The 25,137-nt window shown below is 45.5% G+C and overlaps 1 protein-coding gene, 1 long non-coding RNA gene and 4 other non-coding genes across 11 annotated transcripts; all 6 read right to left on the bottom strand.

Annotated features, from left to right (window-relative positions):
- Window positions 1-529: 529 nt before the first annotated feature.
- LOC134561723 (uncharacterized) lies at window positions 530-3,377 on the bottom strand. 4 transcript variants are annotated; one of them, XR_010082968.1, is made up of 6 exons: window positions 3,140-3,377; window positions 2,675-2,765; window positions 2,033-2,087; window positions 1,811-1,911; window positions 1,579-1,682; window positions 530-954 (listed from the first exon to the last, which is right to left on the bottom strand). It is a non-coding gene; the product is annotated as an uncharacterized LOC134561723 (long non-coding RNA). The 4 variants fall into 4 exon arrangements; XR_010082970.1 differs by having other exon boundaries at window positions 1,579-1,679; XR_010082969.1 differs by having other exon boundaries at window positions 2,041-2,087.
- LOC134561894 (small nucleolar RNA SNORD99) lies at window positions 1,080-1,150 on the bottom strand. The gene has a single exon (XR_010083006.1). It is a non-coding gene; the product is annotated as a small nucleolar RNA SNORD99 (small nucleolar RNA).
- Window positions 1,891-2,007, bottom strand: LOC134561898 (small nucleolar RNA SNORA61). Its single transcript, XR_010083010.1, has one exon. It is a non-coding gene; the product is annotated as a small nucleolar RNA SNORA61 (small nucleolar RNA).
- LOC134561897 (small nucleolar RNA SNORA44) lies at window positions 2,204-2,334 on the bottom strand. Its single transcript, XR_010083009.1, has one exon. It is a non-coding gene; the product is annotated as a small nucleolar RNA SNORA44 (small nucleolar RNA).
- On the bottom strand, window positions 2,918-3,060 carry LOC134561896 (small nucleolar RNA SNORA16B/SNORA16A family). The gene has a single exon (XR_010083008.1). It is a non-coding gene; the product is annotated as a small nucleolar RNA SNORA16B/SNORA16A family (small nucleolar RNA).
- A 4,084-nt stretch (window positions 3,378-7,461) lies between the features above and the next one.
- TRNAU1AP (tRNA selenocysteine 1 associated protein 1) lies at window positions 7,462-24,653 on the bottom strand. 3 transcript variants are annotated; one of them, XM_063418916.1, is made up of 10 exons: window positions 24,512-24,651; window positions 21,670-21,752; window positions 21,467-21,564; window positions 20,655-20,754; window positions 18,139-18,191; window positions 17,374-17,505; window positions 14,188-14,307; window positions 11,955-12,117; window positions 11,018-11,051; window positions 7,462-8,890 (listed from the first exon to the last, which is right to left on the bottom strand). In XM_063418916.1, exons 3-10 carry the CDS (start codon window positions 21,550-21,552, stop codon window positions 8,754-8,756), a joined length of 825 nt encoding a protein of 274 aa, XP_063274986.1. In that variant the 5' UTR covers window positions 21,553-21,564; window positions 21,670-21,752; window positions 24,512-24,651; the 3' UTR covers window positions 7,462-8,753. The 3 variants fall into 3 exon arrangements, with proteins under 3 accessions (XP_063274986.1, XP_063274985.1, XP_063274984.1); XM_063418915.1 differs by having other exon boundaries at window positions 21,676-21,752; XM_063418914.1 differs by lacking the exon at window positions 21,670-21,752 and having other exon boundaries at window positions 24,512-24,653.
- Window positions 24,654-25,137: the final 484 nt, after the last annotated feature.

Here is a 25,137-nt window from a genome sequence, read left to right as displayed (position 1 = left end):
TGCCATATGCCAGCTGTCTCCGCTGCCTGGCTTTGGTGAAAGCAGACTCACTCGTGTCCCCCCAAGCCAAGGTTTTAGTAGAGCTCCACAGAGGAGGGGCTGTCAAGATCTTCAGGTAGGAGACCAGAGGGGTCAGAAGCACCAGCTCAATATTCCAAGACAAAGTACTCTTGGCAGCCAGGTCACCTCAGGAACAGGGTCCTTGCCACAACCCAACCATCCAGCGACAGAAGTGGCTCTAACTCAGAACTGTGTCTCCCCACGGTGAGAAAACAGGCAACTAGAACCACCAACGCTCCAGCTGAGGGTGTTGGAATACACAAGGTTGCAGCTGCTCTAGCATCTCCATGAAGGCCCAGGTGGCTTTCTGCATTCCAGGGAGCCCTGCTGAGGGCTGTGGGGACACCCCAATGGTGGGTACAGCAGCAAGCACAGGAACTCATCTGAGAGCACTGTGAGCTCTTCTGGAAGGGGATGCTCAGCCTCACCCCATCCCAACACAAATCAAACACAGGAGACACCACAAGGATTCGAAGTAATTGCATTTATTCAAATTCCTATCACACACACAGAATATCCCAAGCTGGAAGGGACCCATGGGGATCTCAGAGTCCAGCTCTTAAGTGACCACCTTGGCATTACTGGCTCCCTGCTCTAACCAAGTATTTGCTGTCCAGACCCCCTCCTGAGAAAACTCCATGAACAGACTGTTCTTCCATGTGGAGCATCTGAATGGGAGCTTGAGCAACACCTGGAGCCAAACTAGTTGAATCTCCCTCCACTGCAGGTGAGTGGAGCCCAGAAGGGGCTGATCCAATTTGATGGAGCTCACAGCTCCAGAAGGAGCCAGGATCTGGCTCTGCAGAGCTCCCACTTCTGGAGGAAAGGGCTGGGAAAGAACAGTCTGGCACTGCAGCACCAAGCCCTTCAGGGATGATCACCCTTTGCTTAGACCTGAAAAAAGGGATAAAAAAGAATCCAGCTGAATGATGAGCAGTAGGGCACAGCACTGAGATTCCATCCACACTCCAGAACTCCCGGATGTTCCCTCCTCAACCCTGTGGTTTTGGGTAGCTTACGCCTGGCCTCAGCCCCATATCCGCAGGACTCATCCAACAGTCTCCAGACTTGGGAATCATCATGAACCAGGCTGCACTGCCACTGATCTTACCCACACCCTGCGCCACACATCACAACTCCGGCCAATTAAAAGCCTCTCAAATGAGGTTGATCATTCCCACCTGCACAGTCCAGGGCCAATTCCAGCACAGGCAGTCAGCTTGAACTGTCCCCTGTCCTCCAGACCCCATCCCAGATCGTGCAGTACCAGAATGGTCTGGGTTAGAAGGCACCCTAAAACTCACTCTGTCCCACACCCTGCCATGGGCAGTGACACTTTCCACCAGACCAGGGTGGCCAAAGCCCCAGGTTTGAATAACCTGGCCCTGGACACTTCAGGGTTGGGGCAGCCACGGCTCCTCTGGGCAAGCAGGGCCTCCTCTCCCTCACAGCCAAGTTATTTCTGCCCAATATCTAGTTTAAACTCCCAACATCAGCAGTTCCCCAGGGGACACTCACATGCTCCCCACTGCAGCTTCCCCACAACTCAGGTCCTATGGGAAGCAAGCTGAAGCCCTTGGGACAGGGCTCACAGGTTCTCACCCTTTTCCACAGAGTACCTGCTGAAAAAACAGCCAGAGTTTAGTGCCTGAAGCCAATAGATCACTGTAAATCCACATCTCAGATACTCCCAACCAATCCCAGACCTCCAACCCTCATGGCATCTCTGCCCCCTATGCCAAACATTTACCCCTTCTCCTGACTAGGAGTTTCCTTTGCAACCAGACTTCTCAAAATAGTGAGGCCAGCACAGCCTGTCTTCCTAGTGGCCCCTCTCAGCACAGGACACACCTGTAGAGAGCCCAAGACCAGCATGAATTTTACTCTTCCTCCTTTTTCGACCACAAGATCGGTATTCAGATCTGATGGGAAAGGGATTCGGAGGGATGTGGAGATCAAACAAGAGTACTACCTTCTCACCTGGGTTTATCCATCACATGGGGTGAGCTCTGGAACACCCAGGACCCCTGGAAGACATCACAACATACCCCAAATATCAGCAGTGAGCTGCAGACTCTTGTGGAGACACATTTGACTCATTCCACCCCGAAACCAAGAGCAAGAAACAGCCCAATTCCCAAAAATGTATTGGAGAGGTGAGTGACAGTCATGGGCAGAAGAGGCCCAGCAATCAAAGACCTTCCCATTGCTCTGGCATGTTGTTGGAGACCTGCAGCTACTTTGTGGAGCCACAGCTCTTGGATTAACATGCAGGTAAACATGGAGTTTATCCGGTAGTGTTTGTGACAGAGTGATTGACTGGCTCTGGATCAGGGTTGATTCAGAGTTCTGCCTCTAGCGAGCCCAGAGAGAACTGCCTTTACCTCACCCATGCATGATCTGTGTGGAGCAAGGACTAAGGGAGTTTGCAGGGCTCAACCCCAAGGGAAAGCCCTCTGGAGGATGCACAGCCCTCGAACAGCACATGCTGGCACTGCCCGATAGCAGAGGGGCAGGAAACGCTGCTGATTGCTACTTCAGCCCAGGGAGACCACAAAACCAACCAAGCTCTCAGCCCCCCTGAGAACTCCAGAACCTGGATCACCCATCTCACCTGCCCGAAGCTGAGGCTGTCACCAGCCATCCCATGCCCCGGGATCAGCTTCTACGCTAGAATCCTGCTGCGGAAAAACAGTCTTGAGCTTCTGTAAATTACAAGAGAAGAAAGTTACAACAAAACTACAGAAAGTCAGGATACATCCCTTCCCCCCCGCGGCGCATCATTTGGACCCCAGGGGCAGAGATTTGCGGCAGCTGCCTGCTTCCAGCACCAGTAATCCCCCTAGCCCATGGCGGCTCTTGTATTTTCCCGAAGTGTTGCCAGACAGTTACAAAGGCTCCAACTGAGCGGCGACCGTCGAGGAAAATCCCTTTACTCTCGGCTCCTTTTTGACTGCATCTACCACAACAACGACAGATGCAGCTTCGATAGGGCCGGGCGGGTCCGGGGGGCTCTTCCGCCCGCGGCCGCCAGTCCCGGGACAGGGGATTAGCTCAGCCTCGCGAGTCCCTCACTCACCCAGGGCCGGGCCCGGCCTGTGGAGGAGGATGGGGGCAAGTCCAGGCTGCCCTTCGCAGTCCTCGGAGCACACTGAAGCACCGCCGCCGGGCGCGATGTCCACGGGTCGCCGATGCGGCGGGCCGAGCGGCGGGAGAGCCCCAGCGAAGAAGGATGGCGGTGGATGGTCCCCGCTGGTCCACGCGCGGCCTCCCCAGCTCGCCGCCATATCTGAAAGAGGAGGAAATGAGCTCGCGGTCGCCTTTTATAGCCCAGCAGCGCGGGTTCCGATTGGCTGCTGGTGCCGGGCCCCTCCCGCAGAGGCTTCTGGGAATTGTGGGTCGCGCTGCCTACAGCCGCCGCCATCGTCCCTGCCTTACCCTCTTGCAGCCTCCCGCTCCACCCCATCCCAAAAACAAACTCCCCGAACAACCTGCTCGAGTGGCAGGTGTCCCTGCCCATGGCAGCGGGTGGAATGAGATGAGCTTTCACTCCTCTCCCAGCTCAAACTATTTCATGATCCTATGATTCACAACCCCCACTAGCACTGGGAACAGTTGCACACTCCCACCCCACCTAAATAACTCTCCACTCCGGGTAGGCAGGAACAATTTCTCTCTCCTCTTCCATGCAAGGTCCACACCAGGCGTTGCTCTTTGAAAAGCTGAAGGCAGCAGCTGCGTTTCCCCTATTCCTTCCTCCCTTTTGCAATGAGGGGAACACTCCATCCTTGGGGAATAGAAGGAAAGGTTCTTGGAAATAGAAGTGTGTTTGCCAACACAATACCTCTGTAAGGCTCCTGGCTCATGATTCATAGTCCATGGAAAGGATTTAAAATGGGAGCACCTGCCAACGGGCTGGAGGGGAGTGCTGGAACAGCTGCTACTACTGATCCTGAAGGCACAGCCATTGTGGAAAACCAGCTGGAAAACCTGGAGACTGCTTCCTGCCCAAGCCCTGGAGAAAGAGCAAAAGGGATGGTCACTTTTGAATCTGTCCTGAGCAAATGAACAGATGAAAAAATTCCCAGTGTTTAGTAATGGCCTTTTGAGCTGGTAATTCCCTCTAAACATAGCAGATCAGCAACAAAATAAGCACTCAGCCATTTAAGGCCAAGTCTGGGAACAAGCCCCAAAGTTTGTGCGGCCAAACCCTCCCCAAGACAGCCCTTGTCAAAGCTGTCAGGGACAAAGTACAAGCAGTTGCTCCTGTTCTCCTCCTTCATGGGTCTCACAGCTGTTCCGCCAAGTCATGAGGCAATCCCTGGGGTCTCCTTGCACAGCCACTTGTAAAACATGAGCCTAGAAATCATGTCAAATCCTAGGGCAAGGTAGAATTTGGGAGATTACTGTAGGGAAAAAAATCAATCTTCCCCAAAACTTTAAACCTTGGCAAACATTGCTTGGGAAGAGACTCTTCCAAATGTTGAACTGGGAGAATCCCCAAAGAGCAGCAATAAAAAGCACTGGGTGCCCAGCAGACTTCAGCCTGCCCTGACAAGATGCGTGGAGATCCAAGAGGGGCAGAGAAAATCGCACTGCACGTCCATGGACAGCGAGGTCCTGATGAAACATCCTGGGAATCTCTCATTAGCTTCTTCCACAGCACAGGGAGCACATGCTAGAAGAGGGTGCAGTTCCAAGCACCTGACAGATGGGAGCAGACAATGCACAGGGATGTGAAAACTATCAGTAAGGAAAAGCAGGTGAGCGTTAGTGATCCAGGTAGATTGTTGTGCCTGTGCTGCCTGGGACACATCAAGGAGACGAGGCAAGTCCTGGCCATGGTCAGCTCTCAATCTCTATCAACTGTATCATCCACCATTGCTTTTTTCCCAGGAAATTTTACAGGAGAGGCAGCATGATCTTTGAATTACAGAATCATGGGACATCCTGATTTGGAGGGGTCTCACAAGGACATCAAGTCCAACAGTCCTGCACAGAATACTCCAAGAATCCTAACATGTGCCTGGAAAAATGAGTGTGTGCCAAGCAGGACCCCAAACTCCTTCTTAAAAAACTGACTGCACTTGGAAAAACCATTTTGACTTGGAATAACTTCTAGGGAAGAAAAAAAAAAAAGAGATATTTTCTGAAGAAATGCTCTAACCATGAAAAAAGGGAAAGTGAGCTCTGTCAGTGACATTTTCTGAAGCAGCTCTATCATTTTCTGCTACTGCATTTCAGATTCATACCCCATCCTGCCACTGAATTAGTTTCATGGTTAAGCAATGATAATAACCAAGTTATATCCAGAAACAGGTGTATCCAGTATGCTTTACAAGATCAAGGGGAGATAGAAAGGCTGGAAGGTAAAAATTCCTCTCAGATCCTGTTTAGCAAAAGATGAAGATTAACAAGCCAATAATGAGAAACCCAGTACAGGAAGATGAGAGTCAAATATTTATCTCCGTTCCTTAAAAGGGATTCAGAGAAATTCCTAAGGGTGTGTTGTATGTCTCAGTGTGTGGAATATGAAACTGTCTCCAGAAACTGATCCAAGTAACAGGAGTTTTCTCTGGTCAGACTCACACGGGGAAAGAAAAAAAAAAAAGAAAAAAAAAAAAAAAAGAAAGAAAAAAAAAAATCACTGTCAGCCCCTTTCAGCCCTCTTATCCATACATTTGCTAAAGAAATGCTTCCAGACTCCTCATCCCTTTGGAAGCGGGTCAGGATTGCCCCCCGCCCACCCCAATGTGTATTGTCAAGCTTTTAATTAAACACAGGCTAATGGCAAGAGGCCACCCCACAGCCTCAGAGTTCAGACTTTGGAAATCACCACTCTGTGCCTGAAAACACCCATGTCCCTCCAGCTCTGCTGAACATTCCCAATCTGTGTAACTCAAACGGGAATCAGAGTCCCTATGATTTCATCTAAATTGGATGATCACATCTTTATCAAAGAACTCAATAAGAATGTTTGAATTGTTTTTGGAATTGCTATAAACCCTACCTGCTGAAAGGCAGAGCACTTCATGATCTCTGTTGCTGATATGAATGCAATTTTCAGGAATTATATAATCCCAGGGAGCTGTGATATCATCTGCCTTGGACTTCTTGCCTTTACCACACAGAGATAAAAGCAGAACTTACCTTACTACATGAAGTTCTTATCTTTTATCCTGTGTGACACTAAATGGTAATTCATCTGGGCTTTTTCTGTAGCCATCCAGGAGAAACAAAATCCCACCCTCTATTTAACTGGGATTCCATAAAGCAAACCCTACAAATCCCAGGAGGTGGCTGTTTTGTAGCTTCATAAAAGTCTCTCCTGTGCTTCACAGATTGCAATAATGTCAGGGAGCTGAAAATGAACATTAAGATGAGTAAGTGATATTAAAAAAACCCCCAAAACTATGCAGAGATTTAACAGCTCCACAGAGCCTTGGCTGAGATTCTCCCAAACAACCCCAAAAGCCTGGCTCATACCTCCAGATAATGAGGCCCAGAGCCTTACATCAACCTCTTTCCTGAAATGAAAGCTGGAGCTATTTTAGGCTCTGCAGCACCAGTAAACAAGAGTCAGCAGGTCATCTCTGCTGGCCTCTGCACTCCCAAATTATTCCTCAGAAGGGTCTGTATGTGCCCAGCTCCCCCAGGAATTAGGGGTTACGATAGGTTGGATTAATATTTACCATTTTTCTTTCCACCACAAAACAAAAGCAGAGAGCAAAAGGATTTTCCCACAAGGTTGCTGTCTGATCCCTGATCACTTGTTCCTCTCCTCTAAAGACAGACTTGTATGGAGGTAGTTTATCCAGGCATTAGGGAATACTCCACAGATAGCAATGCTGGGCAGATGACAACAGCAGAATAAATTTATGTTGATAAACAAGTGTGGCTTCACGCCCTGGAGCAAACTGGGATGGGCACATTGTAAAAGCTAAAATTCATGGGAGCAGGAAAAGGTAACTCCAAAATAGGAGGGCAGGCACACAGGGCAGCACAGTAACAGAATGATGTAAAAAGTGTTTTAAATGCCCTTCTTTCCATCACTTCTGCAATGCCACTCTGCTGAACTTCCCAAGAAGAGGGGGTGTCCTGAGCTGAGCAGCCACATTAGAGGATATAAAGTTCTGCTCTCTTCTACTTCTGTTGCTTCTGAAACTCCTGGAATGCACAGGGAACTTTTCTTTCCTTACATTCAGAGCAGGTGAAGGTGAGACAGCAGCACAGTCAGGGGCACAGCATGATGAAAATTCACAGCAGATGAGAACACAGGAGTACAGCAGTCCTCTAGTTCCACTTGTTAGGAATACCCCAACTCCAGTCACATCACCATTCCCCTCACATCCCACTTCCAGTTGATAAAAAAGACCACAGACTGACAGATAGGTCATAATTATGAACACAAACAAAGGTGTAGCAGAAGTAGCTTTATCAAAGTATTTAAATTTTGTGGCAAATCTCTGCATCAACATGGGCAGGGAGGTAACAAAATGCTCTGCAGTAGCAATTTCAGTTACCAAACTATTCCTTGGATAGACATTTATTACAGGTAGTTTCTCTATTCCTATTCCTCCAAGAGTTTAAGGCACAAAAGCCTGAAAAAGGGCTTATAACGTGTATATACATGCTATTATTTTCACTTTCACGCCTTATGTAACATATCAGCTTAAATATATTGCTTGTCCATCCAGCTTATACAATATTCAGTAGAAAACCACTTTCCAAGTTAACAACCATTTGTTGCACAAGAGATCTATGCAATTGCTCTGACCTGTTTTTGCTGCAAGATCTTCAGTTTCAGTCTGACTGGACAGTGGAAGACACTACAAAATCTAAACATCTCAATGAGACCATCAAGGTGTGTCCACAATAAAAAAGAAAAAAAAAAAAAAAAGCATGATACACAAAATAACATTTAAAAATGATTGCTGGAAAAAGTGTTTTAAGTTGCTGGTTGATGGGGAATTATTTCCTCATACACAGGTGGAGAAGCAGGCCAGGTTTGCAAGAGATCACCAGGTAAAAGATATTAATCTGTAGCTTTATGACACTCCTTTCTGTCTTTGCTCTCCAAAGTGCTCTTTGCGGTGATTGCTTAAGAACATCAAACTTGCAGGCTCAAGATCACAGCTTAAGTTAACCACAACATAAGCTTTCATCCCATGCTCAAGTTACAGCAACCCTACCCAGTCACTGGAAAGGTATTGAGACACATTAGTGGTGTCCAGCAATGATCTTTTTTAAAATAACACATTCATGAGCATTGGGTCAAATGACTTAAGACAGTTGAATGGGCAGCAAAACAGAAAGATGGGCAGGAACCAAAATGCAAAGGATAATTTTACTTAAAAGACCAACTTTTTTATTGTACGATGGAGTAGAGTCTCTCCCCTGTGCCATCTTGTTGAAAGTTTATAAATTACAACTCCCAGTAAGTAGTAAGAGTTCATTTCAAGACAAAAGGAATAAAACTGTTGCAGTTCCAATTTTCATCATGAATAAAGGTTACCATGATGCTCCTACAATACTTGTTCTCTACAGGAAAGGCCACAGTCCTCCTGTACTCCGAGTACCAGACCTGGGTAGGGAAAGGGCCACCCCTCACTACTGCAGGATCCAGGGCCAGCGTAACAGTCCAGAGTGCACTGGCAAAGATGTCTCACAGACACAATGCCTCAGCAACGAGGCTATAACACAGCTGGGATCTCTGATGAGACAGTGTCCAAAGGCTGCCAGTGACAGTCCATCAAGGCATCATAGAGCTCTTCACTCTGTTCCATAAACTGCTTGTTTGCTTCATGGACATCTAACTGAGGCGTGGGATCTATGGGAGAAAAGATAGACAAACAGGTCACACATCAAAGGTGTTCAGAAAAAACCCACCCTGTAAACAAGTTGGTCTATTAAAACAAACATGGGGGGAGTCTCAATATCTCCAGGGCAGGTGTCAGAGGATAGTGCTAGACTCCGTTCAGTGGTGCCCACTGACAGGACAACAAGCAACCACCTCAACACGAACAAGAAGTTCTTTTCATGGAGTGTGGCAGAGCACTGGTACAGCTGCTCAGGGAGGGTGTGCAGTCTCCCTTTCTGAAGATATTCCAGCCCCACCTGGATGTATTCCTGTGTCCCATACTCTAGGTAAGCCTGCATTAGTAGGGGATTGGACTGAATGATCTCCAGAGTTCCTCCCAACCCCAAGTATTCTGTGATCCTGTGAGTCACCAAACATTCCCAGCACTTACACAATCACAAACCTGACCAGATCAGCCCTACTCAATCTCTCTGCAGTGGAATAAGGAGTAACTACATCCAAACACGTCCCTTTTTACAGTGGTGATTGCCCCACAGGAGAGCCAGTGGAAGGAACACACACCTGTACCTCACAGCCCAGTGCAGCCACCTGCACTGCCAGAAGGGGCTCACCCTGATGGAAAGGGCAGGAACAGAGGCACTCGTTCCCTTCTGCTCCCTCCACTGTGAGGTCACAAATGATGGATGGATCAATGGAAGCATCCTGTGCTGCTGCAAGCAGTCACCAGAGATTGCCTGCCAAAGCCTCCAGCAGTTCAAAGCTGGAGTCACAGTTAGGAATGAGGGGAGTGCCACAGCATTATGTATGAGCATAGCCCTATTTTACATGTGGAAGAAATGTTTGGAAAGCATTTTGGAGCTAGACAAAAAGCCAACAGGTCCAATCCTGTTGCTCCCAATAAACAGTGATGGACTCCCCAAACCCCTATAGGGTATAAAGCTCACCTAACAACAGTGGCAACCCACAGGTCAGGTTATCAGAGTAGCACAATCACACAGGTCAGAGAATGACTCCCAGTACAAAGCTGAATGAATGGAAAGATTCTAAAGCACATCAGGAATAAAATGTTTGTAAACATGTGACTTCCCTGTGAGGGAGATGAGGCCCTGGCAGGGGTTGCCCAGGGACGCTGTGGCTGCCCCTGGATCCCTGGAACTGTTGAAGGCCAGGCTGGACATGGAGCAACCTGGTCTAGTGGAAGGTGTCCCTGCCCATGGCAGCAGGTGGATAAAGACAGCTTTCAAAGTTCCTTCCCACCTAAACCATTCCAGGATTCTATGTTTGGTTTTAGCTACATCATTACAGGAAAAGAGATTTAAGGAAAAGGAATGATACAGTGGCAATACATGACTTTGGTTTCCTGTGAATGTAGGAATCTTTCATTTAATCAACCAGAAAAAGAGATATCTAGAGATACCCCAATTCTAATCCTGGGATGATTGGTTTAGCAAAAGGAAAGCTCTTGTGCAATGCTTTTACATACATCATCACTCATACCTGTGGATCCTGAAGATTTGTTACTATGTATTTTTTTTTTTTAAGAGAAGAGTAAGATACACTGCAGAGTGCATATTCCACTCAAGACAGAAATCTGGAATGGCTGGCATGAAATGATAGTTTCTTGCATCAATAGATCAAAGCTACTTGTACAGGTATCTAAAACCCTGATCTGGTTTAGTGACCCATTTCAAGCAATGACTGCTTGAAATATTTTATCAGTGTGTTGATTAATATTATTCCTTTTTACTTTAAAAGCACAAGTATTCTGGGCTTTAAATGTCAAGATTTTATAGAAAAACAGAATATCTACTTTTTTCTTGGTAGCATATCAGAATAAAAACCCCTAGTAAAAAAAAGGATAAAAATTTCAGTACTACAGAATATTAAAATCTCACTAATCTCACTCTCAGTGCTGGGGATGTCAAACAGTTTCAGTCCTCACCAAGGTCAGACTAGGAGCAGCAACAGTAAAACCAGGATGCAACTGTTCTAGGTGATAGTGACCCACAAGTTTTCTCAGATTTACTCAAAGATAAAGGTATATTATAAATTAAAATTGTGGCAAATTTGAGAAAATCTATCTCTGAGCAGTGCAGAACATACAGACAACTTCAATACAGAATGTGAAAAACATACCTTCCAATGCATCCTCACCAACTTCTTCATATGTCTGCAAGGAAAAACAAACCCTTTAGGACAGTGAATAATTATCTTTTCTTTTGCAAGCATCACTTGTTGATTAGTACTGTCAGAGACTGACTTATACTGGAATTATTACAACAGAATTCTTCACACATAACCTTGTGTACCATTCCCAACACTCCACAGTCAAGATCCCACACTACACATCTAACAGAGGCAGTTCTTGAAATTCCAGGGTTGAAGTGGGGTGACTGTTCTGATGTGTTCTATCCTTTATAACGAAGTTTATGAAGGATCCCAAAAGCACTCTGAGCACTGCCTATTCCAAGAAAACTTTTCTACCATGCTAACTATATTAAGAGACCCTTTGTGTCCTCCAGACCTTATTTTACCTCAGCAATATAGTCTCCATAAGGCAACAGGACACACCAGGGGCTAAACACTAAATAGTAGTTATATTAAGACTTCATTATTAAGAGGTCTATAGATCTATAGATCTCTTGGTTTGTTTAGTCTGGAGCAGAGCAGACTGAGGGCAGAGCTCATTAGGGTCTGCAGCTCCTCCCGAGGGACAGCTCTGATCTTTCTCTCTGTGACTAGGGACAGGACCTGAGGGAATGGCTGGAACTGGGTCAGGGGAGGGTCAGGCTGGATATCAGGAAAAGATTCCTTCCCCAGAGGGTGCTTGGGTACTGAACAAGCTCCGCAGGGAATGGGCACAGCCCCAAGGCTGCCTCAGCTCCAGGAGCATTTGAACAATGCTCTCAGGTACAGGGTGGGATTGTTGAGGTGTCCTGGGCAGGGCCAGAAGTTGGACTCCAGGATTCCTGTGGGTCCCTTCCAGCTCAGGATATTCTGTGATTCTCAGAGCTGAAGATAAGATGTTCCCATCCCACCTTTCAAGCTCTGTGGTGTTTCTGTGCTGCCCTACCTGCATGGTGCTCTGCGTGTAGCCATACTGGGGATAACTGTAGCTGTAACTGCCCGTGTTCTGGTCGTACCCCCACTGAGCATAGTAGTTGTGATACTGTTGGTAGTACTGGTTGTAATTATAGTTGTACATCTGATTGTACTCCATTGGTTTCACACGATTACTTAAAAAAATAAAGCAGAAGTTTCAATAGAATAGTGCAAAACAAGTATGAAAAAAGCAGTGAAATAGCTTAAGATACAATGTGGTAAAGAGACAAGGCTTAGTCTAACATGCAAATTTCAATCTTTAAAATATATTCACTATTTACTGCAGCAACATTTATTATTTGCATAAAGAAAGAAGTGGTTTAAATTTAATACCCTTTCCTGTATTCATATTCCTCTTAATTAATAAACATTGCTTTAATTCTTTATGAGCTAATTGGGTATCACTTCCTGGCTTTGGGAAGGAAAGAGTTCAAGACTATGAACTTCAGTTTAGAACAATCCTGAACCACAATCCAGATACTGGAGACCCTTTTTCCTTCTGATAAATAGGATGAAGTAATCTGCAGCTTCCTGAGAGAAGGTACTGAGTCTTGCTTTACATGAAGAGTTAAAGACTTAAGCCTTGCAAAAAACCTTGAGTTTTCTTTTGTAAGAATGGAAAAAACGTCCTTCTGCCACTGTCATACAGAAACCTAAGCAAAGACTCGTCTCCTTTCTCTCTGAACTGGGTAGTCTTCAATGCACAGACTTGAAAATGTTCATGAAATAAGAATTACTAGTAATCAAAAAGAAAACTTAAATACCCTGAGAACTGACTAAAATTCCTATACATTGCCATAAAGTGGAAGTATTCCCAAGGAAATAGGAATCCACCTGCTATCAAGATTTGAAATAATGAGATGACAAATACTGTTTGGAAATGGCTATTTCTACTACTGATGAAATTAGTGAGAAATAGGAAGAAGGAAACATCAATCTTCTCATCATGATACACCCCTTTTTTATCCTTTTCTCTTCCTTTCCCCCCTACAAGACTTATGAGGTCACTGAAAATTGAAATATTATTCAAATAGGGAGCAATTACTATGATTTGTATTACCCTAGTGCTACGAGCCCCAAGTCAGACCAGGATCTCATTGTATCAGGTTCTGAACAAACACAGAAAAAAAAGTTATTCCCTGCCCCAAAAGTCTTATATGTAGTAGACATCATAATAGAATTAGCAAGGTAGTTGAGCTTTGTTATCCAGACATCATTAAGCCGATTTAAACTATTTCAACTTAATGCAAAGGAACATGCACTTTAAAAATAATTGTATTTAACTACAGTGTGTGCGCATGTGTATGAATTTAATAATGTATACAGTTCAAAACAGTGTAAAATGCTTAGTCTTGAGCTAAGGTTATAATTTCTTTGAACTCCTGGTGTCTTGGGTTAGAAAATGTAACCAAAAATGTGTATTCTATTTTCATCTGTTGAAACTGGTTGGGAAATATTGTTCATCTCTCCTCCTATCCTACTCCTCCACCATCCTCCTCTAAGGGATATCACCTGTGAATGGGCCATTGAAGGCCTCTCACATGACTGATAACATCACCTCATCCCATTGTGAGATGCTCCACTCAGTGGGAGGAGCCAAAGCCTTTCCACCAGCATAAAACCTGCAATCCCAAACACTAATGCAGTCAGTTTTCTACTGAATTCTTGGAAGAAGACTGGACCCATCTCGCCAGCACTGGACCCTTTGTTCTACAAGATAATATCTACTCCACAGAACAACATCTGTTACTCCAGGAAGACTTATTTGGACTTCCAACACCCTGACAACAGGGTGTCAGGTCGTATCTCTGACTCTGTCAGGGTTTTCTAAGACTTTTGTTTGTTTGCTAGTTTGTTGGGTTTTTTTGTACTACTGCATTTGTATTTTTCTTTTCTTTAATATTCCTAGCAACAACTGTTATTCCTATTCCCATATTTTTGCCTGAAAGCTCCTAATTTCAAAATTGTAATAATTTGGAAGGAGGGGGGTTTTTATATTCTCCGTTCCAAGGGAAACTTTAGTTTTCCCTGACAGATACCTGTCTTTCCAAACCAAGACACCTGGGCATTCTGATACTCCCCATATTCATGGGCATTCCTTCATTTTGTGATGGAGACATCTAGGACATGTACCCAAAGTACTAAAAGGCATTTAAAACCAGATGTGATTTTTCTTATAAGTGTTCAGCTGTTCTTCTACTCACGCTTTTGGTACAGCCACACTCAAGCGTACAGGTTTAGAGCCCAACCCCACAGCTCCCTGACACTCTGTCAGTGCTCTCTTCTGTTCCAGTTCATCCGTGAATTTCACGAACCCGTAACCTCTGCAGAGACACAAAATAATTCACGTAAAACCAATGCCAAAGAGCCATGCCACATTATAAAAATTAGTTACAGTGAAGTCTGAATTGGTTTGGGAAATACAGTGAATGAAAATGCTCATTAGGGTTGTTGTCCCTGCTTTTGGGAGAGATGAAATTATTCTACCTTCCAGTTGCTTTTCCAGAATGCCTGAAGCCACACATCCAAGCTCTGGCAGTACCTTCAAGGGCTTGTCAATGTAAAGTAGTTCTTGTGCCAGTGGATTCCAGGGAACTGGAAGTGAGTTGACACAAGCCATATCGAAATGCATGAACTGACACGTGGTAAAGCTGCAAATCTCTGCTGGGAGGATACTGATAATCTCAATAGTTGCAAGTCAGCACAGGATTGACAAGATAGTCTTTTTTTTATCCAAAACTGCACCACTGTGATGGAAAACACCACTTTTTCCTAGGGTAAATAAGATGTGCTTTCCTATCAAGTTCACTTTTCAACAGGAATATATTCAAATAGACTTTCTGCCATTCCCAACAACAGGATTTCCAACAGTGGGCCTGAAAATGAACTCTTAACATCAAGTAGCTAAAACCTGCTCTGAGAGCACAACTGGAACAGGGACAGCAAATCCAGAACCCCTGGATTCTGCAACAACCCTTCACTGTGGTGTCACAGTACTGCATGTCAGGCAGACAGAAAACTCCAATCCCCCTTCAACCTCAACGGTCCTTTGCGTGGGATTTAGATGCTGTAATGAGTCAGAAGCAATGAAACAGCATCCAAGAGGGCAGTGCCAGGATCCTTTCATGGGATGGGCTGCCTCACGCAGCAGAAAGATCAAAGACTTAGGTGTGGGAGGGTAAGAGGAATCCATCTAAGCAAAGGAAGAAGTTTGGGAGGGAAGGGCTTGTCTACCTGGGGAGAAGAACGAGCTGTAAGCAAGGGTGTAAATTTACAGTGCATTACCTGTTCTGGGAACTGCTAAACACCAAGTAATTTACTATTTTGAAAGCAGCATCACTTACTACTCATGGGAGGTCCCCTCTGGAAGCTATTTCAGAGCAGCTCATGCCCCAGAAAACGCAGTACCTTGCACAGCAAGCTCTACACACAAGTCCTTATATCTTATTTATATATATATATATACACAGGTATGGATGTATCCTCCTCACAAAAAGACCAGATCAAAGCTTAGGCTTATCTACATACAACTAGATTATTAAGCACAAGCAAAACTCTACACAGACCCACATTTGTTTAACTTGCCCTCTCCCAAAGGACTATGGCAAACTAATCCAGTGCAAGTCAACTTCTAAGTCAGTTTAAGGTGTTCACACACAAACCAAACTAAGTTTCTAAGCTGCCAAAAGACTCCTGCAGATTTTCAGATGGACCAGGAGTGTGTAAGAGAAACTGGGAAGACCGGCAGTTCCAAAATAGAGACAGATAGAGATAGATGCAGTGTACAGGAATAGATGCTGGGTGCCACAAAGGAGACTGATTCTTCCAATTCTTCCTGACATTTAGCTTTTCTACACCAATGGCTAAACTACTGGTATGGAAAGAAGTAATTTCTTTCTGGCCAGGACCTCCCTACAGACCTTCTGTCCTGCCCCTGAAGTTCGGAAAAGCCCCAGCACCTGCACCTCAGCAGAAAGCAGAGAAGCAGGTACACCACCACAACACCATGCTCCAAGTTCCTCTCCTGTCTGGATAAGAGGTGCTGGGCGGAGACCTTCCTGATCCACCAGCCCTGGCTGGAAGAGTCAGAGCTTCACTGCGCATGTTCACAAGCCCTAAGCTCCTCTCTCACATCACACTGACACCTGCAGTTGCCTCAGCTTTGAGCAACTGCACAAGTCCCAACAAAGCCCTGGGCACCAACTCTCTGGCACTGCCAGAGGAGACAGCTTTGCTCTTCCCAAAAAAAGGACTCTGAGTCCTTGCTCCTTTCTCATTTCTCAAGCTTGAGGTCTGCACCTATGCACAGTTCCCAAAACCCAACTAACAGTCCAACCTGGAGCACCAACACCTGTTCTATAGACAAAGAAGCAGATGCAGCCCAAGAGGAACTGTGGGGTTTACACTGACGAGGAGCAGAAGGCACACAGATCCCAACCCAGCAGTGTCAGTCCCAGGTGAGGTGGCAATGACAGCATGAGGACTCAACAGCCAGAGAGACCGAGTAGCTCTGCAAGAGGTTCAGGCTGTACATGAAGAGGAATTCCATGACTGGAGAGAAGTGCAGCTCTGCAACAGGCTGCCCAGACAGACTGAATTATCTCCATCCTGGGAGTTTTTCCAGGCCACACAATTCATGGATGATATGATCTAGTGCTGGCTGCAGTCTTTTTAGGAGCTGTACCAGAAACCTCCAGAGATTCCTTCAAACCGGCCTGTCTAAGGCTGAGAAACCAGATATGAGAAGGTGAGGGGACCTACAGCCATAGCCTGTATCTTAACCAAACATTTTCACAGGTATTATATCAGAAAATTGTGCTTCACTGAAGCCATGCTCTGCTTTGAAAACAAGGATGCTCACCAACTGCTCCTTCCTCTGGAAAATACAGTTTAATTTTGTGCTATTAAAAAAATGTTTTAATTACATTAAGAAATCCAATTTTTGGATGCCTGTTTTTGGCAAGACATTTTCAGGAAAGACAAACAAGGCAGCTACTAAAAACCTGACAGTGAATCACAGCTTTGTGTGCCCTACTCTGTTTGAAAAAAAAACTGTACAGCTCTCAGAGGAATATACACTCAATAGCCTGAAGTTTGTAAAGCACAATTCCACCTGAAAGTCCAGGAAGAGAGTGTTTCAAGATTACTTAAGACATTTTTCAGCATTTTAAGAAGTGCAGTAACACACAAAGGGCCTCACACAGACAGAGGAGTGATAATACCCATGGTGACTATCAAAACTTGAGCAAACTTCAGACTGAATGGCCAAGAACATTGTATTTAAAGATTACTAAAATCTAAGCCAAAAGAATTTTTCCCCCTTGATGCATTCTATCTTTGCTGTTGCCACATGTGAAGTGAAAAAAAAAAGTGAATAAAAGACAACTTACTTGGATACTCCTGCCTGATCCAAAACAACTTTTCCACCTCTACACGATGGATAAACTTTAACAAAAAATTCATATAACATCCCATCGTCCACATCAGGAGTCAGGTCTCCCACAAAAAGGGAATATTCTGGACTAAAGAAATCAAAAGAAAACTTTTTGAATACAATCATACCAAAAAAAAAAAAAAAAAAAAAAAGGAAAGGACATGCTGAGTGACAGTTACATTACACATTTAGCCTAAATATTTGAACTCAGAGAAGAGTGATATTAAAAGACCATTTAATGGAGACTTTAGCATGTCACCAGTTAAGCTGCTTCACTAAAATTTTTATTGACACTGTTTTTTCAAGTTAATTCAAGCAGCACAACCAACCAACTTAATATTGCTTTCTATTTAAAGATTATTTCACTGCTTATTACTCACAGGATAGCTCTGATTTCTAAAATGGCAAGAAAACAGTATCTGATTCACAGACATGCTATTTCCAATGCATAGATCTTAAATTATAATATATAGATCTTAAATGATAACATATAAATTAGATACTTCGATGCTACAAAGTTTAAATACCTCAAAGGACACTGGATAAATCTGTTGTGCCACACACAGGACAAAGAACAAAACTGGCAGCCTAAGTTCTCCTCCCTCTACTGAAGATTGGCAGTGCTGAACTTTGGGTTTACACATTCTAGATACTTTTTGCAAGGCAATTAATAAAGAGACATTAATCAGGCAAAATTTATATCTAAATATTGAGCACTTACCTGTTATCAGGCTGTTTTCCATATGTTGCATAATTCAATTTAAATCGCTTTGCCTGAAACAAGGCAAAAATGAATCCATACATTCAAATGTTGCCATGTGAATTCAAGCGATTAGGGAAAAATACAATATGCTGATTTAATACAATCTTCTTAATGCTGACACATGTTCAATGCCTTCAGGCTTAGACAGTTAAAGTAACAAGCACATTTTTATTTAGCATCAATACAGATCTAATAATGAAAATCAAAACCTGAACAGAGGTAGTAATAACAATTGTTAAATTTCTTCCAATTTTAAGGTCTTAAAATGAAATGACAGCAGCACTATTGGACTTCTGTGATTTAACACAAACACTAGCAGACCAGAATCCACCAAACTGGAAAATGGAATCAACCTGAGTCTGGAAGTGTGGCTAAATACTTGGCCCTGGACATTTAGTAAAATCCAAAATTAAAGGGTTCTGACAGAACTACACTGGACACTGGAGGCCTATGTAACTTTTACATCTGAATTTATTTTTGAAACAAGTATCCCAGCAGCCCAGATTTGTGCCCATCTGGAACTCTCTGTCCCCAGCCTACCAGACTTCACCAACTTGTACCCAAACAACAACTTACATGTTAAGTTTAGACCAAAATCTAAGGAGACCAAGATCTTTGGATCATCTCTTAGAGATTAAGGGCTAATCTCAGGATCAGAAATCAGGATTTCCAATCACAATCAGAAATGCCCTAGAGATCAGGATATTTGTTCAGTACAGTGAAGTGAAGTGTGTCCCATGACCTTGTATGATGGATTTCCTTCCCTCAAAGACAGGTAAATAATTCTTGGGAAATAGAGCACAGACTTAACTCTAGGATATAATCCTGTTCCTTGCATGCTTGCATTCTCTGGAGCATAGCACTACACAACTTTCTGTGGTTCATTTACAAGCTAACACAAAATTTAGATTCCACTTTGAAGCACTTGGATTATTTTCTTGGATCTCGTTCTTCACTGCAATATTCTGAGTTTAAAACCAATGAGACACCTGAGAGTACTTCCACTCCAATAGGAACTGGGAACACCAATGCTTGGAAAAGAGAGACAGCACCAGCACCATTGTTCTCTGTTATTCCTTTGGTTAATTCCATATTTAAAAATAAATAAAAGCATGAACCACACTCAAGTTTTCTGTAAGCAAAAGTCTCTACAAAGGATGAGCTGGGCAGTTGCCTGCTGAGTGCACTGATTTGGGCTGATTTGGATCTCTGCCTGACGTGTAATTCTCTCCGTGTGCGAATCATCCCTCCATGCAGCACAGTGTTTTGAACAAAACTGTGAAGAAAGATGGGTATTCACAAAACCAAACTTCCATTATTATCTTACTCCTTGCAAGAGGTGCTCTCTTTGTCTCTCCAGTGACTACAGAAGGCATCCAGGATGATCAGCTTGCCTTAATCATAAGCAAACACATGAAACAGATATATCCAGGCCTCTCATCGACTGCTTTTAACAGAACATATCACCCTCTCAGGAATGTTGACTAAAAAGTTCAAACTGAACTTCCCAGTTTCCTGCTCTGGGTATTAACTACTCTGAAATAGGAACCCATTTACCTTGTACATTGCACCATAGCTGAGGTGATTCTAGAGCTGCTTTATGAATCAGTCACCCCAGCTACTTGCAGCCAACTCCTGCGGGTACAACAGACAGCTGTGTCAGCCATCCCATTTTAATCTACCACATATTCAAGTCAACATCCTAAAATTAGCCTCACTGACTATTTCTTGTCTTCTTCCTAACTACCCAGCTTTTATGCAGAGGAGACATTATGCAATTATTCAATCCTCTGGCTCCTTCTCCACTGTAAAGACATTCCAGTAATTTCTGTTTGCTAAGGGCCAAGAGCAATGCAAGATCAAAAGTCATAGTTCTCTTGCAAATCAATGTTACTCAAAAGACAGTGTGAACTTGCAAGTTTATCCTGTACACATGTAACAACACATACAGGTAAATTCTCAGGTTGCCTCATCCCTGAAAGTGATAGGGCTTGGAGCAACTTGGTCTAGTTGGAAGGTGTCCCTGCCCATGGTAGGGGATGAAATACAATAAGCTTTAAGGTCCCTTCCAACCCAAACCACTCTGTGACTCCTTGATTATACAAAAGGAGAGAGATGGAAGAATTGTGGCAGACATACACTACACTCAGTCTAATTTCTTCCTTGTTCTTCTCAGGTTTCTGATTAGTCCAACTGCGGTAACAGCAGAAATGCTCAGATATAAAAAACCCAGATCCCACAACACTTCTACACCTGGATTTTATCTAGACAGTCACAAAGAAATCAGTGGTTTTTCTCAACAATTTTCTGAGCAAGAACATTAACAGTTTTATGGTCATTACTTCAATTCTAAAGCAAAGAAGAATCGCAGTCTGCTAACTATTGAATTTGTCTGTAATCATTAAAAGCACACATTCTACACTATCTGTCTCTTCCACGTTTTGGTTCTCAACTCACTGATCCCATTTACTTACCGGTGTAGCACCAGGAAGTGGTTTTCCGTTGATTTTGTGTAAACATTTCTCTGCAGTAGCTAGATCTGCAAATTCTACAAAGCAATAGCCTGCTGGAATTCTGAACATACAACACAGAAGAGAAGAGACAAAGGTTATAAATTTAAAACACATTTGAGGAGAAAAGTTGTATTTTAGATAACTGGAAATTTGCTATAGTTGCAATACATAGAACAGTTTCTTTTTAAAATATAAACATTAGCAACCAAAGAGAAGCAGGATCTCAAGGAATAGCCCCTACTTACCGTAAGTCAAGTCAACATAAGCACATAGAAAATGGTTTAGTTTACTTCCTACTTTCACTGACCATCAATGTGCCTGCCCAAGTTTAAACTACAGAAAACTGAAATTACAGGTCTGAAAAGAATAATGAATAAGAATGAAACTACTTTATCCTGCATAAATCACTCACTTTATTTCAAATGAACTCTAAAGGCTCTCTTATAGTGCCAAGTCAGACTTCCCACCTCTGTCAGCATCACATGGCTGTTCTACAGACTAGTGACCAAAGCCTGGGGAGGTGTAATTCCCAGAGGGATGGAATGAGATACATACACTGCTCTGAGTGTTGGAGCACTGCAGGATGAGGGCCAAAGCTTGTTTGTTCAGAGGGGAGGCTGAAGAGCTAGCAGTGCCCTCTCCAGTGCCCTCATAAATATTCCCATATTGGTGGCAGCAATAGTGAGAAACTCAAAGGGAAAATTCACTGATATGGAAGGACCACAGTGACACTTGAGTCCAAATGCCCTTGGAGAACAATCAGAAACAGTTACCCTGTCAACCTGTTTCGAATGATTTTTACACTCAGTACAAGCTCTCCCATGGTGGCAAAGGCTCTTGAAACAAAGTTTTCATCCATATAGGGTTCCAGCTATAAAAGCAAAAAAAAAAAGTTAGATCGGGGCATCTACAAAAAAGAGAATATATGTGTCAATGTCCCCCTAAGCAGTTAAAACATTATTGAGAAGGATTTTACCCTTACACTTCAAAAAGAAGACTCATTTAAGAGGGTCGATGCCACTCAAAACCAGCAGGCATGCATGAACCAGGCTCAACAGTCTGCAAAGTGGAACCCAAGAGACAGCATGAATTTCAGAGAACAGGGAGCTTCACAGAAGGACAAAAGCCACTCAGAAACATACAGCAACAAACTGAGCATTTGCTACAGGGAGCAGGGGAGAAGGTGGCAGGGTCCTTCTTCAGATGCAAGCGGAGGCTGGGCCAGCGCTGTTGGTACACAGGTGTGGTACAACCCCGGGCATGTGGCAGGCAACACTGCCCCATGGAGCTGCAGTAGGAGTCTGCAGAGCTGTGTCTGCCTTGCACAACCCCAGAGATACCATAGCAGCACTCGGGGGAAGCCCTGGAATCGCATCCCACAGTGGCTCTATGCTTCATCCTGCCCATGGGAGCACTGACCGTGTTCATGTCACAGGGGGGACTGGCACTGTGCAGGTAAGAGTGTATGTGAACATGCTCAAGAGCAGGTGTCTGCGTGGTGTAAGGGACTGACAAGTAGCAAATGGTGCTGGAATTTGGATCAAATATACTATGAAGAGCCTGAGTGAACAGGGCACCTCTGGGTATAACAGAAACTGGAGGAGGGAACCAACCAAAATTAAAATAGGGAGCAGTGTGTGACATGTAACATGGAGTTGAAAAATATCTGTACAAAATATATATAGCTCCACATATTTACTTGTGTAAAACAGGTGGCTCATGGGAACCTACAGCCCTTATGTATTTGTGTGTCTGTCAGGTACCAGGTGGCACCACCACTTGTGTGTGACAGAATGTGCAGTACGTGAAAGAAGGTGACCATAACTGCACTTGCATGTGTAAAAGGCAACAGATGCCCTGTTGAGGCGAGTGTGAGGCAGAACTGACTTGTCCCAAGAGCAGAGACAGCACCACTCTGCACAGACATGCCATGCAGGTTGATCTTGGGTGTGTGTGTATACAGGAAAGTCAGATTTGTAAAGACAACCAGTTGCTTTGATATGTCCATGTGGCTCAAAGAGCACTGCTGAAGAAGAAGATGAGCTTTATTGTATTGTGGAGAGGTGGCAGATAACTCTCTGTGTGGGGAAAAGGGAGAACAGACTCCACGTCTCCATGCACAAGCAGAGGCAGTAGACAATTCCCTGATACTGTGGCAAACTGGGTGTGCTGAGTGTGTGTGTGGGAGAGAAGCACCCAGTGGGATTCTCAGGGGTGTGTGGGGCTGTGTGTACACACACATGAGAGATGAGGAATACTGCATGCAAGCAGGACTGTGCTGGTGTGAGCTGCAAGAATGGGACTGAAAAAAGATGTGTGTCCACAAAACACGTAGCAGGGAAGTTGTGACATGCTAGTGTGACTGTACACGCCTAGTGGAGTGCACACAGATGTGTACAAATGTGTGACAGACAGCAAAGACACTACACGCAGCAGTGGGGCTGCATGTGTGTGTCACAGTGTAGCATGGTGGCAGCAATGCAGGCACCACAACTCACTGAGCACACACACACATGCAACGCAGTTGGGTGGCAGAGCACTGCAATTCACTGGGGTGAGTACACGAGTGTGAAAGTGTGTCTCAGCACTGAGTGGTGAAGGATGGAGGCTCAAGAGTGAGGGTGTGTGAAGGGCACACAAGGGACACTGTGGGCTGTGCATCACTGTGCATGTGCCCACAGTGTGCACATGAGTGGGCAGCAGGACACCCTCGGGTGACGAAGCACCCGTGAGTGCTTCACACAGGTGCTCTTCCTGCCAGGTACACACACAGGCAGGAATGACGGACTTAGCAGAGTGTGTAAGTGCTTGTGAATGTGTGTCATGTAGGAGAGTCAAAATCCCTATGAGGGTGTAAGTGCACCCACAGGTGGGCATGTAGAGGCCAGGTAGTGAGGGACAATCTTGGAGAGGTGCATACAAATGTGAGTGCCTACAAGTGTGAGCACAGCTAGCAGCACAACCGTGAGTGTGTAAATGCCTTGCACAATATGAGCATGTAAGTGCCTATACCAGCTGAGCAGGTAATACAGCAGATAAATCCTCGAAGCATGCAAGTGTACATGCTCTGAATACTGGAGTGCGTAAGTGCCTCTTAAGAGTATAGAAGTGTGAGACTTGTTGGTGACCATGCATGTGTCTGCCTGCCAGGGACACTGGTGTTAAGTGTGGCTGTGACCTGGCTGCAGGCCAGCAACGAGGGTCACTCATTGGCGTGTGTGTGTATGTGTGTGTGTGAGTGTAACTGTTCACAAATGTGCCTGTCAGGCTGGGGTTTGTGTCTGAGTGTGTGTGTCAGCCTGTGTGAGCATGACAGCGTGCACACCAGGTGAGTGTCACTTGGGGAGTTTAGGTGTGTCTAAATGTGTGAGGGACTGTGAAGCTGTCACTGTGGAGGTGTCAGTGGTGTGAGGGGGTAGTCAGGGAGAGGTCAGCTGGTGTCAGGTGTCAGTCTGAGTACGGGTGTCAGAAGCGTGAGGATGTCAGTCTATCGGCTGCCGAGTGGGTGTCAGAGTGAGAGAATCAGTCAGAGTGAGGTTGTCAGTTGCTGTAATGGTGTCAGACAGTCAGTGTGAGGGTGCCAGAGGGAGGGCATCAATTGGTGCGAGAGCGTCACTCGGTCAGTGTGAGCGTGTCCGTCACTGTGAGGGTGTCAGTCGGTGGGTGGGAGGGTGTCAGTCAGTCAGTGTGCGGGTGCCTGTCAGTGACGGTATCAGCCGGTCAGTGCCTCCCGCGCCCCCGGCCCGGCCGCTTTCCCCCGTAGCCCCGCCACCCGCTGTCCCCCTCACAAAGCCGCGCGGTCCCGGCCGGACACTCACGTCCCCCATCCACAGGCTGGCGGCCATGCTGCTCCCGCAGGCCCCGCGGCGGGTTTAGCGGGGCCGCGCGTTCCAACTCCCGGCCCGGCCCGGCCCCGCCGCCGCCGCGCCCCTCCCTCGGTCCCTCCCCCGGTGCCCCGGTCCCTCGGTCCCTCCCTCGGTCCCTCCCGCCACCGCCCGGGCCGGCCCCGCCGCCTCCTCCGCGGCCCCGGCGGGCGGAGAGAGCGGCGCCCCCGCCGCAGCGACCCCTGGCGGCAGGAGGAGCGACGGCCGCGGGAGGGAGCGGGGGAGAGGGCGAGGGGCAGCCCGGGCAGGGCGTGGGGCAGCCCGGGGAGGGTTTGGAGCAGCCCGGGGAGGGCTTGCGGCAACTCCGGCTGGCTGGAAGGAGATCGTAGTGAGGTGGAGACCGCTCTCTTCTACAGTGCCTGCAGTGAAAGGGCAAGAGGAAATGGCCTTAAGCTGAGACAGGAGGTTCAGATATTAGGAAAAAATCATAGAATATGCGGAGTTGGAAGGGACCCACAGGGATCATCGAGACCAACTCTTAGCCCTGCACAGATCATTCGGACAATCCCACCCCGTGCCTGACAGCATTGTCCAAATGCTCCTGGAGCTCTGGCAGCCTT

The sequence above is a fragment of the Prinia subflava genome, chromosome 24 (genome assembly GCF_021018805.1).
Source record: "Prinia subflava isolate CZ2003 ecotype Zambia chromosome 24, Cam_Psub_1.2, whole genome shotgun sequence".
NCBI lineage: Eukaryota > Metazoa > Chordata > Aves > Passeriformes > Cisticolidae > Prinia > Prinia subflava.
Note: the sequence above shows the minus strand (reverse complement) of the source record. Positions and strands in the feature narration are given on the sequence as shown.

Excerpts from the sequence above, each read along its gene's own strand:
- TRNAU1AP (XM_063418914.1), bottom strand. The coding sequence starts at position 24,538 with ATGGCCGCCAGCCTGTGGATGGGGGAC. Across the intron at positions 12,118-14,187 it reads AGTGTGGCTGTACCAAAAGC|TAATCGTGTGAAACCAATGG; the intron begins GTGAGTAGAAGA and ends TATTTTTTTAAG. Across the intron at positions 11,052-11,954 it reads ACACGCAGAGCACCATGCAG|ACATATGAAGAAGTTGGTGA; the intron begins GTAGGGCAGCAC and ends TTTTCCTTGCAG.